Genomic DNA, 15,049 nt, shown 5'->3' with positions numbered 1-15,049 from the left:
AGCCCTGGAACTGATTTGGTGGAAAGGGGGTATATCAGAGCAACCTGGGCTCTCATAACACCTGAGCAGTGCCACAGACTGATCGACTCCATGCCACGCCGCATTGCTGCAGTAATTCAGGCAAAAGGAGCCCCAACTAAGTATTGAGTGCTGTACATGCTCATACTTTTCATGTTCATACTTTTCAGTTGGCCAGCATTTCTAAAAATCCTTTTTTTTGTATTGGTCTGAAGTAATATTCTAATTTTCTGAGATACTGAATTTGGGGTTTTCATTAGTTGTCAGTTATAATCATCAACATTAAAATAAATAAACACTTGGAATATATCAGTCTGTGTGTAATGAATGAATAGAATTTACAAGTTTCACTTTTTGAATGGAATTACTGAAATAAATCAACTTTTTCACGACATTCTAATTATATGACCAGCACCTGTACTCCTTCAAAATCCTCTTTTTGTTGCTGAGTGGTAAGAGCTAACAAAAAGAAGTTTTGAGTTGCTAGCATGATGACGGTTAGCCTCTGCGTTATGGGCGGCTCTGTTATATTAAAGCTAGCAATGACGTCTACTGTCATGCTAATACTTCTGCGTGCGCTACTACATGTGCAATATTTGTTCTTCTGCTTAAAAAAAATGTAACTGTGCCTTTAAATGAAGGCAGTCTGCAGTTGCTGATGCTTAAGATCCAAAAAGGAGAAACTTCTATTAGTTACCTATTAGGAGAAACTTCTATTAGTTCTATTAGTTAACTTCTATCAATGTTTCACAATTTCATTAAGAGAATGAGAGAATAATTATAAAAAAAAAATAAAAATAAAACATAAAATTTTAATAAGCAAACATTCCAATTTTCATTTTGTTCCCTTTGAAGTGAACAGTAGAATGGTCTGGAAGGCCTTGCCACCTATTTCATGTGTCACTTAAAATATATTGAAGATAATTAGCACTGAACTGCCCCATTCAACTACACCCTAGCCTGGTAACCATCTAGAACACTACAGTAATCACCTAGAATAATTACATTCATATTACAGTATTTTTAAGAATATATTTCCCATTTTGTGTCATTTCTTGAACCATTCATTTCTCCTTGGATGGGTCTCCCTCCGCTAGCCGTTAGCCACTGTTTTCATTTATCTTCCCGCTTTGCTACTAATGACTTTTTTGCTCTCAGAGGAAACGCTGGTGTTTCCGCTGCCTGTACCTTTGCACCCTAACCACCTTGGTCCCCTGGATGTGCCCGAGACGGACATCGTGGTGAACGTGGTGGGTCCGACAGTGCAGCCGGGACCAGGTGAGAACGGCCAGGGCATACAGTACACCGAAGACGGCAACAAGCCCACTCTGCCTCACCGACTGAACCCCGGGACGGGCCATACTTTCATTTACGTGTCCGGCCCGGGGCCGGACGGCTTGCGAGTGCCCAAGGTGGTGCAGCTGAGCGACAGAAACGCTCACGGTTTCTTTTTTCCAGAAAATAAGACGGGGACGCCTCAGGAGGCTCAGACTCAGACGTCCATCAGCTGGCAACCCTTCAAGCAGAGCACAGGCTACATTGTGACTTGCCAGCCAGTCACACAACGCAATGAGAAGCTGTTCCAAGTGAGCAAACCAATAAGAAGACACTGTTTTTGGACTTTTGGTTGTATACGAGACATACAATTAGATGAACTTGTTCACATTACAAATTGTTGGTTGAACTTGTTCTGTTCCAGTTGCAAATTCCTGCCACCTCCACCAAGGCCACACTGTTCGGCCTCACGTCCGGTGCCTCATACCGCGTCCTTGTTGAGGCACTGAAGGACGCACTCAAGTACAAAATCCTTGATGAGATCATCACCATCGGTAACACAGGTACAAGATGAAACATGCCCGTTACGTAGTTCAGTATTTAAAATCCTTATTGCTTTATAGTAATTAAAATTCTTGTTTTCAGTGTAAAATCTCATCATTTTATCTGAATTTTCTCTCAGATCCAGCAGCAGTTCCAGCCAGCGATGATTCATGCTACGACAGTTCAACCGCTACTTATTACAACATAGGGGATGAGTGGGAGCGCACGTCTGAGACCGGCTTCAAGCTGTGGTGCAGGTGCCTGGGCCTGGGCAGCGGTCATTTCCGATGTGACTCCTCCAGTACGTATGTTAATTAACATCAAACCAGGATAAAAAATGATTTACTAAATCATTGTGGGATTTTGTCCTAGTAAATCACTTGATGCGGTGGTTTTACGAAAAAATATTATTAGACAAAAAGGCAAAAAAAAAAAAAAATCCCAGATCATGCTTTTATCCTCATCAAACACTTTTTAAATGAATTTGCAAATTTGGAAGCAGCCCAATTTCCTGGTTAACCAGAGTTGTATTCTCTTCATCAGCATGTTGAAACATGATTGGCTCTCGTATTTTATGATGCAGTAACATGCACATTTAATTCTGGCTCATTATTTTCCAGTCAGATTTTGCAGATTTAAAAATAGATGTTTAGAGTAACTAAGAGTTTAGATGAGTTTAATCTCCCTTAATAACGCTACGTTCACACTGCAAGCCTTAATGCTCAATTCCGATTTTTTTGTGAAATCCGATTTTTTTGTGAGGTCGTTCACATTAACAAATATATGCGACTTGTATGTGATCCTCAGTATGAACGAAAAGCGACCTAAAAGTGTTCCACATGCGCATTGCAGGATACGACGATGTCACACGCAGTGAGCCTGGCCAGTGTTTACGGAAGTAAAACCGCCCGGTTGCGGTATGACCCATCCAATCTAGCTTGAATAGCTGCAACCCCCCAAATGGAAATCAGCTCCCTAACCTCTGCGTCCTTCCATTGAGAAGATTCAGAACCTTCACAGCCCGAAGCGTCCCTCGCACTGATGTCATGCGCAGGGGCGCAGATACGTTTTTTGAACTGGGGGGGGACAGAAAACTGGGGGGGACAAAGCTGCCAGCAAACCAACCCCAACCCCGATATGCCTGTCAAACTTGTTTTGGGTTACCATAGCAACCAAGCTCAAGCTCGCAACCTGTGCAGTCTGCGCAGCTCAACCAACCGAATATCAGTCTTTGTTTTATGTGAGTTGTTGCAACTATGTATACACTGCTGTGCACCTCAATAAACCGAATGGTAATTAGTCTTTTGATTTTTCCGTGAGGTTTGCCTTATGCAAAGAAAGACAGCATAGACGTTTTTTCCTCCCTATAAGTGGGGGGGACCGAACGAGGTGAATTTAAATCTGGGTGGGACGAGTCCCCCCCTCTATCTGCGCCCGTGATTATGCGCCATGTTGTTGTAACTTTTTTTGAGAGACCCGCCGCCTACTTCAGCGCAGAATAGTGACGTTTGTGGCTTGTTGATGACGTGTAAGTCGGATGAATGCGACCTGGCGGTTCAGACTGAAGTCGCATATGAAAAGAGCGGATAGGAATCGGAATTAGGACCACATATCCAGACGGCCTGGGTCGGATTTGAAAAAATCGGATCTGTGTCGTTCATATTGTCAATAAAAGATCGGATACAGGTCACATATGGGCGAAAAGATCGGATTTGAGTCACTTCAGCCTGCAGTGTGAACGTAGCCTAAGTATCCACTATTTAATTTTGGTCCATAATGATAAAAGTAGGTTTTTATAATAAAATGACCATAATAATTCCACCAAAAAACCCCAGAAGCATTCCTGATGTACCCAGAACCCAAATCAAAAAGTGAAGTGGACCCTGATGAAGTGGTGTGTGTTTTTGTGTAACGTTGCTGCACAGAGTGGTGCCATGACAACGGCAACAACTACCGCATTGGCGAGCAGTGGGAGAGACAAGCGGAAAACGGTCACAAGTTGAGTTGTACCTGCCTCGGCAACGGCAAGGGAGAGTTCAGGTGTGAGCCACGTGAGTGCCAACTTCCTCAGACGCAATTACATTACGTGCCTTTAAAGGTGTGTTAGGTAAGAAGTTCAGGAACGCTTCTCCTTTATGTTTACAGACGAGTCGACGTGTTATGATGAAGGAAAGACGTACCAGGTGGGAAGCCAGTGGCAGAAGGAGTATCTCGGTGCAATCTGTACCTGCACCTGTTACGGAGGACAGCAGGTGCGAATGTTTACTGCTGTTTATATATGACGATGATCATGGTTTTTTTTTTAGCTCCCCTTAAGAATATCAGGGTTTTTTTGTTTGTTTTTTGACAGTGTACATTTAGTATTCACATTAGTGTCCGTGTTTGTGTACTTGGCATCAGGGTTGGCGTTGTGAAAACTGCAAAAAGCCCGGAACTGAGATCAGCACTCAGCAGGTACGCTACGGAGACGGCATCGCCAAAGTGGTGAGTAATATTGTTTTATATATACACTGTACTGTGCAAAAGTCTTAGGCACATGTAAAGAAATGCTGTAGACCATTAAAAATACTATAAACAGCAGTAAGCCATAATAAATGAAACAAAGTCAGTATTTGGTGTGAGACGACCCTTTGCTTTAAAAAAAAAATAGCAGTCTCAGGTCCAATGAGTGCAGTTTTATGTGGAAATGAGCTGTAGGTTTTACTGAGCATCTTACAGAACCAGCCTCAGTTCTTCTGGACACTTTGACTGTCACACTCGCTTCTTAATTTTGCACCAAAACCCAGTAGCCTTCATTATGTTTTCTTTTTTAATCTGAAAAGTGCTCTCTTATGTAATATACTGCTCGGATACAAACAATTTTTTCTTCCTGTAAAATTTAATTTTGTGCTGGAAAACGGACATTTGGATCTCTAAAATTTTTTGTACCGACTCGATAATGTAGAAGTCATAAAATAGAAACCTTGAACAAAGTTTTATATATATTTAACAGTTATTCCACGAAATCAAGTCGTACATGAGCTGATAGCGTAGCACCGAGTTGGCTATTGAGGTATTTCACCTGACGTCACAGGGTCACGTGACGCCCCGGTGTCCACCATTTTGGACGGCAAGCTAGCTAATGTCAACAACAGTAGCTGGTATGTTACTGTAGCAATGTTTACGTTCAGTCATTTGGATGACTGTTAAAACCTTTCAGTCTCAAGTTTTTCCTTTACTGGATTTACTAGTTTACTGAGCTAGCGCGCGCTGGCTCCCGGCTCGGCCGGCGAGCGCGCGCTGGCTCCCGGCTTGGCCGGCGAGCGCGCGATGGCTCCCGGCTTGGCCGGCGAGCGCGCGATGGCTCCCGGCTTGGCCGAGCGCGCTAGCTCAGTAAACTAGTAAATCCAGTAAAGGAAAAACTTGAGACTGAAAGTTTTAACAGTCATCCAAATGACTGAACGTAAACATTGCTACAGTAACATACCAGCTACGATGTTGTTGACATTAGCTAGTGCTAACAGCTAGTTGCTAATACACTGCTACAACTACACCGACCCTAATAATACAGTTCTTGGTCATTGCCTGGTAACAGCAAATTTATAACGGGCCATGTCTCAACAGACTAAGAAGTTATTTCAATGACATTTAATAACATTTTGTTTATCCTGAGGACCGAAAGTAAATGAAAATGTGAACAAACCTTAGCTGTAATAAGATGGCGACCACCGGCTCCAGGGACGACCCGCTGATGTAGGCATGTTACCCAGCCTGACACAAAATATTTGTAGGCATCCAAACTCTTACACGCTTTCAGATCAATACCTGTGTATGGCGATGGGTTTTTAACGACATAGGTATACAGATCATGTGGGCCGAAGTCAGGTAAAGACGAGGGCTTCGTGTACTTCCGTACGTCAGTGAACAATCCTGGTGGAAGCAGGTAAACGTCGTTCTCTAAGCCTGCTAACCTCAATTTTTGCAAATACCTCTCCCTCTGCTCGCCCTGTAAATGCCCTACGTCGCTGGATAGTGAAGGTGTTTTCTGCATCTCGCTCCTTTTTCTTTTATGTTTTTCGTTTGTCGCCTTCCTCGCATTCAAACTGATTCGAGCCGCGCTGTCCAAAATGGCAGCATCACATGACTTGGTCACGTGAGTGAAATACCTCAATAAGCCATGTATGATGAGATTGAGTGGAAGAACTGTTTTATTCGATCCACATTCACTGGATTTTGAGAAACCGAACATTTTTATTTTTTGCAAACTCGATAAATAAAAACTTTATACAAAATGTCCGACAAAATCATTTCCACTTAGAGCATAAACAAACTGGCGAAATGACAGGAGCAATTTGTGAAAAATGCTATAATAATTTTTGAAAAATAAAAAAAGGAACGTTCTTACCATCAAATACTATCATTCCATATTTTGTTGCTTTTTTGTATTTTGGGGAGTTTTGTTTTCAAGTAGAGATTTTATTTTGTCCCCGGTTAGTTCAGCAACATGCTGAACATTTTGTTTTTCTCTACTCACGGTATATGAGCTGATAGCCTTGTAGTCGAGTAGCTAGTCAGAGCACGCGATTACTCATCTAGTGAATGTGGAGAGAATATATATACACTACCGTTCAAAAGTTTGGGGTCACTTTGAAATGTCCTTATGTTTGAAAGAAAAGCACTGTTCTTTTCAATGAAGATCACTTTAAACTAATCAGAAATCCACTCTATACATTGCTAATGTGGTAAATGACTATTCTAGCTGCAAATGTCTGGTTTTTGGTGCAATATCTCCATAGGTGTATAGAGGCCCATTTCCAGCAACTCTCACTCCAGTGTTCTAATGGTACAATGTGTTTGCTCATTGCCTCAGAAGGCTAATGGATGATTAGAAAACCCTTGTACAATCATGTTAGCACAGCTGAAAACAGTTGAGCTCTTTAGAGAAGCTATAAAACTGACCTTCCTTTGAGCAGATTGAGTTTCTGGAGCATCACATTTGTGGGGTCGATTAAATGCTCAAAATGGCCAGAAAAATGTCTCGACTATATTTTCTATTCATTTTACAACTTATGGTGGGAAATAAAAGTGTGACTTTTCATGGAAAACACAAAATTGTCTGGGTGACCCCAAACTTTTGAACGGTAGTGTGTGTGTATATATATATATGTATGTATGAAAAGTGAGTCATCTTTTCTTTTCCAGAATATCCACTGTCCAGTCGAGTGTCTCCGGCCGGATATTCTGGCCGACGCTGTGTCCAATCCCAACCGGAGAGAGTGAAGGGATTCGTGACTTTCACCTTCTCCCCAAAACCCCCTCCTGTTAACATGGCTCTGATCTGAGACCTCACATCTGTGAGACTGTACTAAACCGCACAGTGCCTTACAGATTTCCTACTGGTTACTACAATCACCGCTGCTGCTTCCCAGCCAATCAGCAAAGCCGACATGATGCCATAGTGATGCTATAGCGATTTTCACTGCTTTTAGTTGGTTGTGCTGTTCTTCAGGCGTTTTATTGGCTTTTATCCGTTCGTTTTTGTTTTTTAAATAAAGAGGATAAAACATTTAGCTTGAAAACACAGAACATTGCCAAACAAGTAAATAAATCTACCAACATTATTAAAAAAAACTTAACCATGAATCTATTTTTATAATGCAGAAAATAACAAAAATCAAGCACTGATTTGTGAGAATGTTACATGAGCTTTTAGCACACTGAGCTTTTTTAATTCATCCGTATTTTTCCCGATGGCGCGAGTTCGCTCAGAGCCAGCACTGTTTTTTAGATTGACACATGATTTTGCTGATCTGTCCTGATTTGTCGAATTCTTTGTGATTTATTTATCTATTTGGCCCCACAAGTGTTTTCATTAAATGCAGTTAAGAACGAAATTGTACTGTTGGTGCCAAAATCGTCACTACTGTCAATTCCTGTTTTTAATAAAGTTTTACAAAGAACCTGGATGGATTTGTATTTTATGTAATAATTATACTGAAAGAAATGTAATTGAATATATACAGTACAAAGCTTAAACGTATTTTCAGAGCATTTCAACATGATGCTGATGAGCAGATTTGGCTACAAGTTTCAAAAGTGTTTAAAGCTCTCAAACCTGCACTGTTATGGAGAGACGAATGTCTCATCTCATCTCATTATCTCTAGCCACTTTATCCTGTTCTACAGGGTCGCAGGCAAGCTGGAGCCTATCCCAGCTGACTACGGGCGAAAGGCGGGGTACACCCTGGACAAGTCGCCAGGTCATCACAGGGCTGACACATAGACACAGACAACCATTCACACTCACATTCACACCTACGCTCAATTTAGAGTCACCAGTTAACCTAACCTGCATGTCTTTGGACTGTGGGGGAAACCGGAGCACCCGGAGGAAACTGGGAGAACATGCAAACTCCACACAGAAAGGCCCTCGCCAGCCCCGGGGCTCGAACCCGGACCTTCTTGCTGTGAGGCGACAGCGCTAACCACTACACCACCGTGCCACCCAGAGACGAATGTAAAAGGTTGAATACTCTTCTCTCTGACTTCTTTTTTAAACACTTGAGGCCATTCTGGTGCATTTCTTTACTGACTTGTCAAAAAAAAAATAGTTCTAAGTTTCAGTGATTAATATTAAACGTAAATGTTAAATATAAATGGTAAAAAGTATCATTAATTCTTAAATGTAAATACACCTATAGAACTGAAATGTTTCATTCATATGCTAATCATGGGAAACCAGTGCTTCAGGGTTGCCAGATTTTGCCAGCAAATCATGTGCTATTTATTTAACTGTTGAGACTGGATAAAAATCTAGTCCACTGATGGCTGATTTAAAGAGTCAGTGGCTATTTTATTCCCAGATAATGGGAATTAAATCAAACCAGTCACCACAAACACGTTATGGCAAAGGGACGAATTTAAAAGCAGACAGTGTAGACCCATATACGATATACAGAATCAGTTGTGGTTTCTACAGAAGTCTAGAATGGCCATGACTATTCTTGTGATCTCTATATACTTATCTGTCTAGTGGTGTGTTTTCCCATGACACACTTCAAAAGATCAGGATCAGTTAGCATATAAATGAAACATTTAAATCCTACATTTACATTTAAGATTTATATTTCTTTTTACGGCGGCACGGTGGTGTAGTGGTTAGCGCTGTCGCCTCACAGCAAGAAGGTCCTGGGTTCGAGCCCCGGGGCCGGCGAGGGCCTTTCTGTGTGGAGTTTGCATGTTCTCCCCGTGTCCGCGTGGGTTTCCTCCGGGTGCTCCGGTTTCCCCCACAGTCCAAAGACATGCAGGTTAGGTTAACTGGTGACTCTATATTGACCGTAGGTGTGAATGTGAGTGTGAATGGTTGTCTGTGTCTATGTGTCAGCCCTGTGATGACCTAGCGACTTGTCCAGGGTGTACCCCGCCTTTCGCCCGTAGTCAGCTGGGATAGGCTCCAGCTTGCCTGCGACCCTGTAGAACAGGATAAAGCGGCTAGAGATGATGAGATGAATATGCCCATAAAGGGATGTATGCAGTCTACAATTATACACACTCCAAATCTGGCTAGCAATATTCTCCTGGAGCTCGCTTCATGTACAGGGGCATTGTCATGCTGGATCAGGTTTGGGCTTCTTCGCTCCAGTGAAGGGAAACTGTAACAGTACAGCATACAAAGACATTCTAGACAATTGTGTAATTCCAACTCTGTGGTCCACATATGGGCGTGATGGTCAGAGGTCCACAAAGTTCTGGCATTATTGTGTAATACTGGGGGATAGGACCCCCTTTGACTCTTAGAACAGCCTGAATTCTTCCTGGCATGGATTCCACAAGGTGCTGGAAACTTTCCGTTGGAATTCTGGTTTATGTTGACATGATTGCATCAATTCATGCTACATGTCCTTTTCTACCACATACAGTTGTGGTCAGAAGTTTACATACAGTGACATGAATGTCATCTTGGATATGAATGTCATGGCAATATTTGGGCTTTCAGTAATTTCTTTGAACTGCTCTTTTTCTGTGGCAGAATGTACAGCATCCATCTTTAGTAATAATAAAAAAAAACACTAGAATTTGGTGCACAAGTTTTAATTTTCTTTGGGTTTTCTGAAATCAACACAGGGTCAAAATTATAAATACAAGGTCAAAAATATACATACAGCGCACCTAATATTTGGGTAAAATGTCTCTTCGCAAGATTCACCTTGACCAAACATTTTTTGTTTACCATGAACAAGCTTCTGGCAGAATTCTGGTCAGATATTTCAAGACTCTTTATGGTAAAATTGGTAGAGTTCAAGTAAATTTTTTTTTTTCTTGGCATGGACTCAACTTATAAGCACGGTACATATATTTTCAGTAGGGTTGAAGTCAGGACTTGTTTTAAGCTTAATGTTAGCCTGCTTTATCCTCCACAACCAGCTCTGATGCGTGTTTGGGTTCATTGTCCTGTTGTAACTCCCAAGTCCCAAGTCATGTTCAAGTTTCTGATGGTTTATGCTGAAGAATTCTGAGGTAGTCCTTCATTATTCCATCAACTTTGTGAAATGAACCAGTTCCACTGGCAGCAAAACAGCCCCAGAGCATGATGACCCTACCACCACCACCAGCTGGTACAGTGTTCCTCTGTACATCGTGGTCATTGTGGCCAAACAACTCAATCTTTGTGTCATCTGACCATACAGCTATCCTCCAGAAGGCTTTTTCTTTGTCCATGTGGTCAGCTTCAAACTTTAAGCTTGAAGGTGTCAATTTTGGAGCAGGGCTTATTTCTTGGATAGCAGACTCTTAGTCCATGGTGATCTGAACTGTAGACAGTGAGCCATCAGCTTCCAGTTCATGGCAGGGCTGTGCCATGGTGGTCCCCAGGTTGGTCCTGACCATCCAAACCAATTTCCTTTCAGCTGAGGGTGACAGTTTGGGTTTTCTTGAAGCAAAGTGGCTTGGCAAAGTGACTACACCTCACAATAACTTGGATACGATTGTTTGAACTAATCTTGGAATTTGCAGTTGTTTAGAAATGGCTCCAAGAGACGTTCTGGAGTTGTGTATATCTGTGATCCTCTTTCTCAGATCTGCACTGAGCTCCTTGGACTTTCCCATTTTACTGTGTATTGGTCAATTGAATGAGTGCTGTAAACAAACCCTTTTTATGAAGGCACAGAGAAGCTACCAGCTGTAGTCAATCATGATCACTAACAGGAAGTTAAGAGACCTCGGCCTTGGCAAGATAAGATATTTTGGAAGTTTCAGCACCTCTGAATTAATCTCAGTGAGCGTATGCAAATTTTTGACCCTGTATGTATAATTTTGACCCTGTGTTGATTTCAGAAAACCCAAAGAAAATTAAAACTTGTGCACCAAATTCTGTTTTTTTTTAATTAAAGATGTATACTATACAACCATTCTGCCACAGAAAAAGAACAGTTCAAAGAAATTACTGAAAGCCCAAATATTGCCATGACATCCATACTCAAGATGACATTCATGTCACTGTATGTAAACTTATGACCACAACTGTACCAAAGGTGCCACATCAAAAGGCTTCAGATCTGATGACTGGAGAGGCCATTAATGTACACTGAACTCATGTTCATGGAGCCAGTTTAAGATGATTTGCTCTTTATGACAAGTTATGAGGATAAATAACTAATTTAAGTACCAACAATAAAGCTAATGTAAACAATAAATCAACAACTCATGAGAATGACCAGCTAATAAACAAGCTGGCACTGACAACAAACCAGCTAATCACTGAGTTAATATCGACAACAATTCAGCTTTATGAGAATGGTCAGCTAATTACCAATATAATATAGACCATGGGTTCTCAACCTTTTCTGCTTTGACGACCACTTATTCATATTTGTAACGAGTCAGGGCTCATTAAAAAAGATCCCCAATTATTTTGGCTCATCTATTCTATTAGAATCTAATAATCTATTGTAAAGTGTATTAATGGGATACAACATCACTCCCTGTTACAGATGGGAGCCCAGGAATTAAATAAGTGCAATAAAAACAAATTGCTTTTAATTTTAGATCTCATCTCATCTCATTATCTCTAGCCGCTTTATCCTTCTACAGGGTCGCAGGCAAGCTGGAGCCTATCCCAGCTGACTACGGGCGAAAGGTGGGGTACACCCTGGACAAGTCGCCAGGTCATCACAAGGCTGACACATAGACACAGACAACCATTCACACTCACATTCACACCTATGGTCAATTTAGAGTCACCAGTTAACCTAACCTGCATGTCTTTGGACTGTGGGGGAAACCGGAGCACCCGGAGGAAACCCACGTGGACACGGGGAGAACATGCAAACTCCACACAGAAAGGCCCTCGCCGGCCACGGGGCTCGAACCCAGGACCTTCTTGCTGTGAGGCGACAGCGCTAACCACTACACCACCGTGCCGCCCTTTAATTTTAGATATTGTATTTAAAACTGTATGGATGTGCCAGAAGCCAACATAAAACCATGCATGCAGGGCATTCTCAGTCAAAAGAGATTAAATGATCCAAAAGTGGAGTCTGGTCCATTAACACAATAACTTATTGCCATGTTTTTGTTCAGCAAACAAGCAACTTATTAAAACCAAGAAGTACATTCAAAAGAAGTGGATACAGAAACCACTCAAATGGGATAGATCCTTACATGCTAACAAAGAAGGATTTTTCCTACGAGTTGGAAAATTATCTATCTGTTGAGTTCCCCGACATCTCAAACTACCTGGTGCTGCAGACATCGTTCTACACGGACACACAGATGAAAACCTAGAAGAGCATGGAGGAGTACAACTTTTTACATGTGGATGTGTTAAAGAGCTGGGGATCAGGACACTACAAGATAAATCCTGGATCGTTTTTGCCTGGGGAAGGAGGAATTTCTGGGCTTTTTGTATGCGTCTTTGCAGTGGTTGCTAGGATGCTACAAGTTTTAGTATTGGGTGGAAACAAACCACAGCTGCTCGATTCTCAATCCTCCCTGCTCTTCTCTTCTGGGTAAATCATTCACAAAGATCCACAGAAAACCCTTTAAAGACCTGGGCATTATGCATACATGTTAGGTGACAAGATGGTGACCACAATAACACAGTAAACAAAAACACATCTGAGGACATAAGCATCTCTTGAACTTCAAAACATCACAAAATAACAGAAAATGGTGAAAAAAGTGATTTGCGAATCCAAACAAAATAAATCAGAGGAATTTACAAATCTTTCAAGAAGTGATCACTGCAAACTGGAGTGTTCTTCGACTCCGCTCCCTTCCATCACAGCAAAAGGTTCAAGAGCCCCCTTTCTTGTCATCTTTTGGTAAAATCCTTTGCTCTTTCACCCTTTTTTAAAATTACTTCACTGGGAACCCGGAAGAAACTTTGATCAGTTTCATGGTTTGTTTGATTTGAGCTGCCCAAAACAACACATGCATAGGGCATTTTAACAAATAGCAAGGCGTCCATGATAATGTTGTGTGAACAGTGAGCTCAGCTAACCACCACTTCATGTCTTACAGATCTAATGAGGCAGATATGACATCACACTAGGGTGACCAGACGTCCCGGTTTTACCGGGACAGTCCCGATTTGGGGTTGTGTGTCCCGAGTCCCGACAAAAGTCTGTCGGGACACGGATATGTCCCGTTTTTCGCCACTCGCGACGTTTGCGACTGAGCAGTGTGGGAATCATTAGCGGAGAAATGTCTGCATTTACTATTTTGATGAATGGACAGGAATCGCAAACTTTCCTGGTTACTGCCCCCTGGCCCTGTGGCATGGGTGTTTATTTAGCCGCATTATTCCAGACAACAGAACGTGTTGCCATGCAACAATAAAATAAACATTAACTGGCGCGAATGTTCTTTGTCTAGCAGCTAGCAGCAGTAATGCCGCAGCAATTATGCCGAAAAGAAAATGTACCTTTTCCAAAGATTTACAGGGCACCTACCCCTTCCTCCGAGAGGTGCAGAACAATGCGCACGAAGCCTACTGCACACACTGTAAGTGCTTTGTTCTTGTACTGAGTTGGGTAGCCTATGCTGCAAATGCTGTGCGCTCCTGTGGGGGCTTTCCTCGGGCTGTCGCCCCTCTCCTCCTTTACTGCTGTTTTGTTTGAGTTTATATTTACGGAAGCCGAAGCCACGAGAGGCCCTTCATATAATCTTTTTTTATTCATCTTATCCCGAGATAACGACATAATTAATTCAGGATCTCAAGAAAACACCACAGCTAATTCGAGATCTCGAGAAAACAAAACCATTATTTCGAGATCTCGAGAAAACAAAACCGTTATTCCGAGATCTCGAGAAAACAAAACAATTATTTCATGATCTCAGCTGGATCGCTGTATCTCCGTTGGTAGAGACGAAGCCAGGACAGTCTTCTGCGGAGGTGCCACAGACTAATTTTGAAATTACCCCTTATTAAAATACTTAATGCAATCTCTCCCTGTGTCAACCCCTGATCAAAATATTGCCTTATTAGGTGATCGATTATTCCAGACATTCTAATGACCAAAGTTGCGTCTATACAGAATGAGAAATAGCCCCAAAGTCAGCATATCACAAGTCTCTTGGCGCACCTGAATGAACCATTTCTCAGCTGTTTACTCGAGATCATGAAATAATTGTTTTGTTTTCTTGAGATCTCAAAATAACGGTTTTGTTTTCTTGAGATCTCGAATTAGTTGTGTTTTCTTCTTGAGATCCTGAATTAATTGTGTTATCTCGGGATAAGGTGAATAAAAAAAAGGATTATATGAAGGGCCTCTTTCGGCTTCCATAGTATATATTCTCAAATCACTGTGTATTGCGACTGAGCCATATTGCTGTGTTGAACAGCTTGTTGCACCTTCCATTAAAGTGTTCACTTTTGTACACATCATCTTGCTTTATTCATTCAGTTGTGGGGAATGGTTAGTAAGGTTGATTCTGACCTAGGCTATGTTGAGGTCACATATCTACTTTTTAAGTTCATGCTATAGTGCATACAATTTTAGAGATATAGCCTACATGTGCATATGCATTCTTCTTGGTGTTCTCACAAACAGGTGAAATAAATCAGTTTAAATTTGGCCTATGGACATAGCCTGGCCTATTCTCAGCCATTACAAAATCTGTTGTCTGACCATAATTTAACTGATCTGTATACCACTATGCTACTAGATAACAAAATGCCTGTTTGTTTTATTTCATGTGAGATGTTGATAAATGTGAGCTTCAACAAAATAAG

At 41.6% G+C, this 15,049-nt stretch overlaps 1 protein-coding gene across 5 annotated transcripts in view; it reads left to right on the top strand.

Moving 5' to 3' along the window:
- fn1b (fibronectin 1b) overlaps positions 1-7,775 on the top strand; it is a 129,527-nt gene extending 121,752 nt beyond the window's left edge. For 3 of the 5 annotated variants that reach the window (XM_060898458.1, XM_060898457.1, XM_060898456.1), the window contains 7 exons: positions 1,177-1,604; positions 1,718-1,856; positions 1,976-2,137; positions 3,762-3,887; positions 3,982-4,088; positions 4,237-4,320; positions 7,018-7,775. In XM_060898458.1, coding sequence (XP_060754441.1) covers positions 1,177-1,604; positions 1,718-1,856; positions 1,976-2,137; positions 3,762-3,887; positions 3,982-4,088; positions 4,237-4,320; positions 7,018-7,095 — 1,124 coding nt within the window. In that variant the 3' untranslated portion in view covers positions 7,096-7,775. The remainder of the gene's footprint in view (positions 1-1,176; positions 1,605-1,717; positions 1,857-1,975; positions 2,138-3,761; positions 3,888-3,981; positions 4,089-4,236; positions 4,321-7,017) is intronic. The other 2 variants (XM_060898459.1, XM_060898460.1) reach the window with 2 other exon arrangements.
- Positions 7,776-15,049: the final 7,274 nt, after the last annotated feature.

This window comes from Neoarius graeffei, chromosome 18 (genome assembly GCF_027579695.1).
Source record: "Neoarius graeffei isolate fNeoGra1 chromosome 18, fNeoGra1.pri, whole genome shotgun sequence".
Classification (NCBI taxonomy): domain Eukaryota; kingdom Metazoa; phylum Chordata; class Actinopteri; order Siluriformes; family Ariidae; genus Neoarius; species Neoarius graeffei.
Note: the sequence above shows the minus strand (reverse complement) of the source record. Positions and strands in the feature narration are given on the sequence as shown.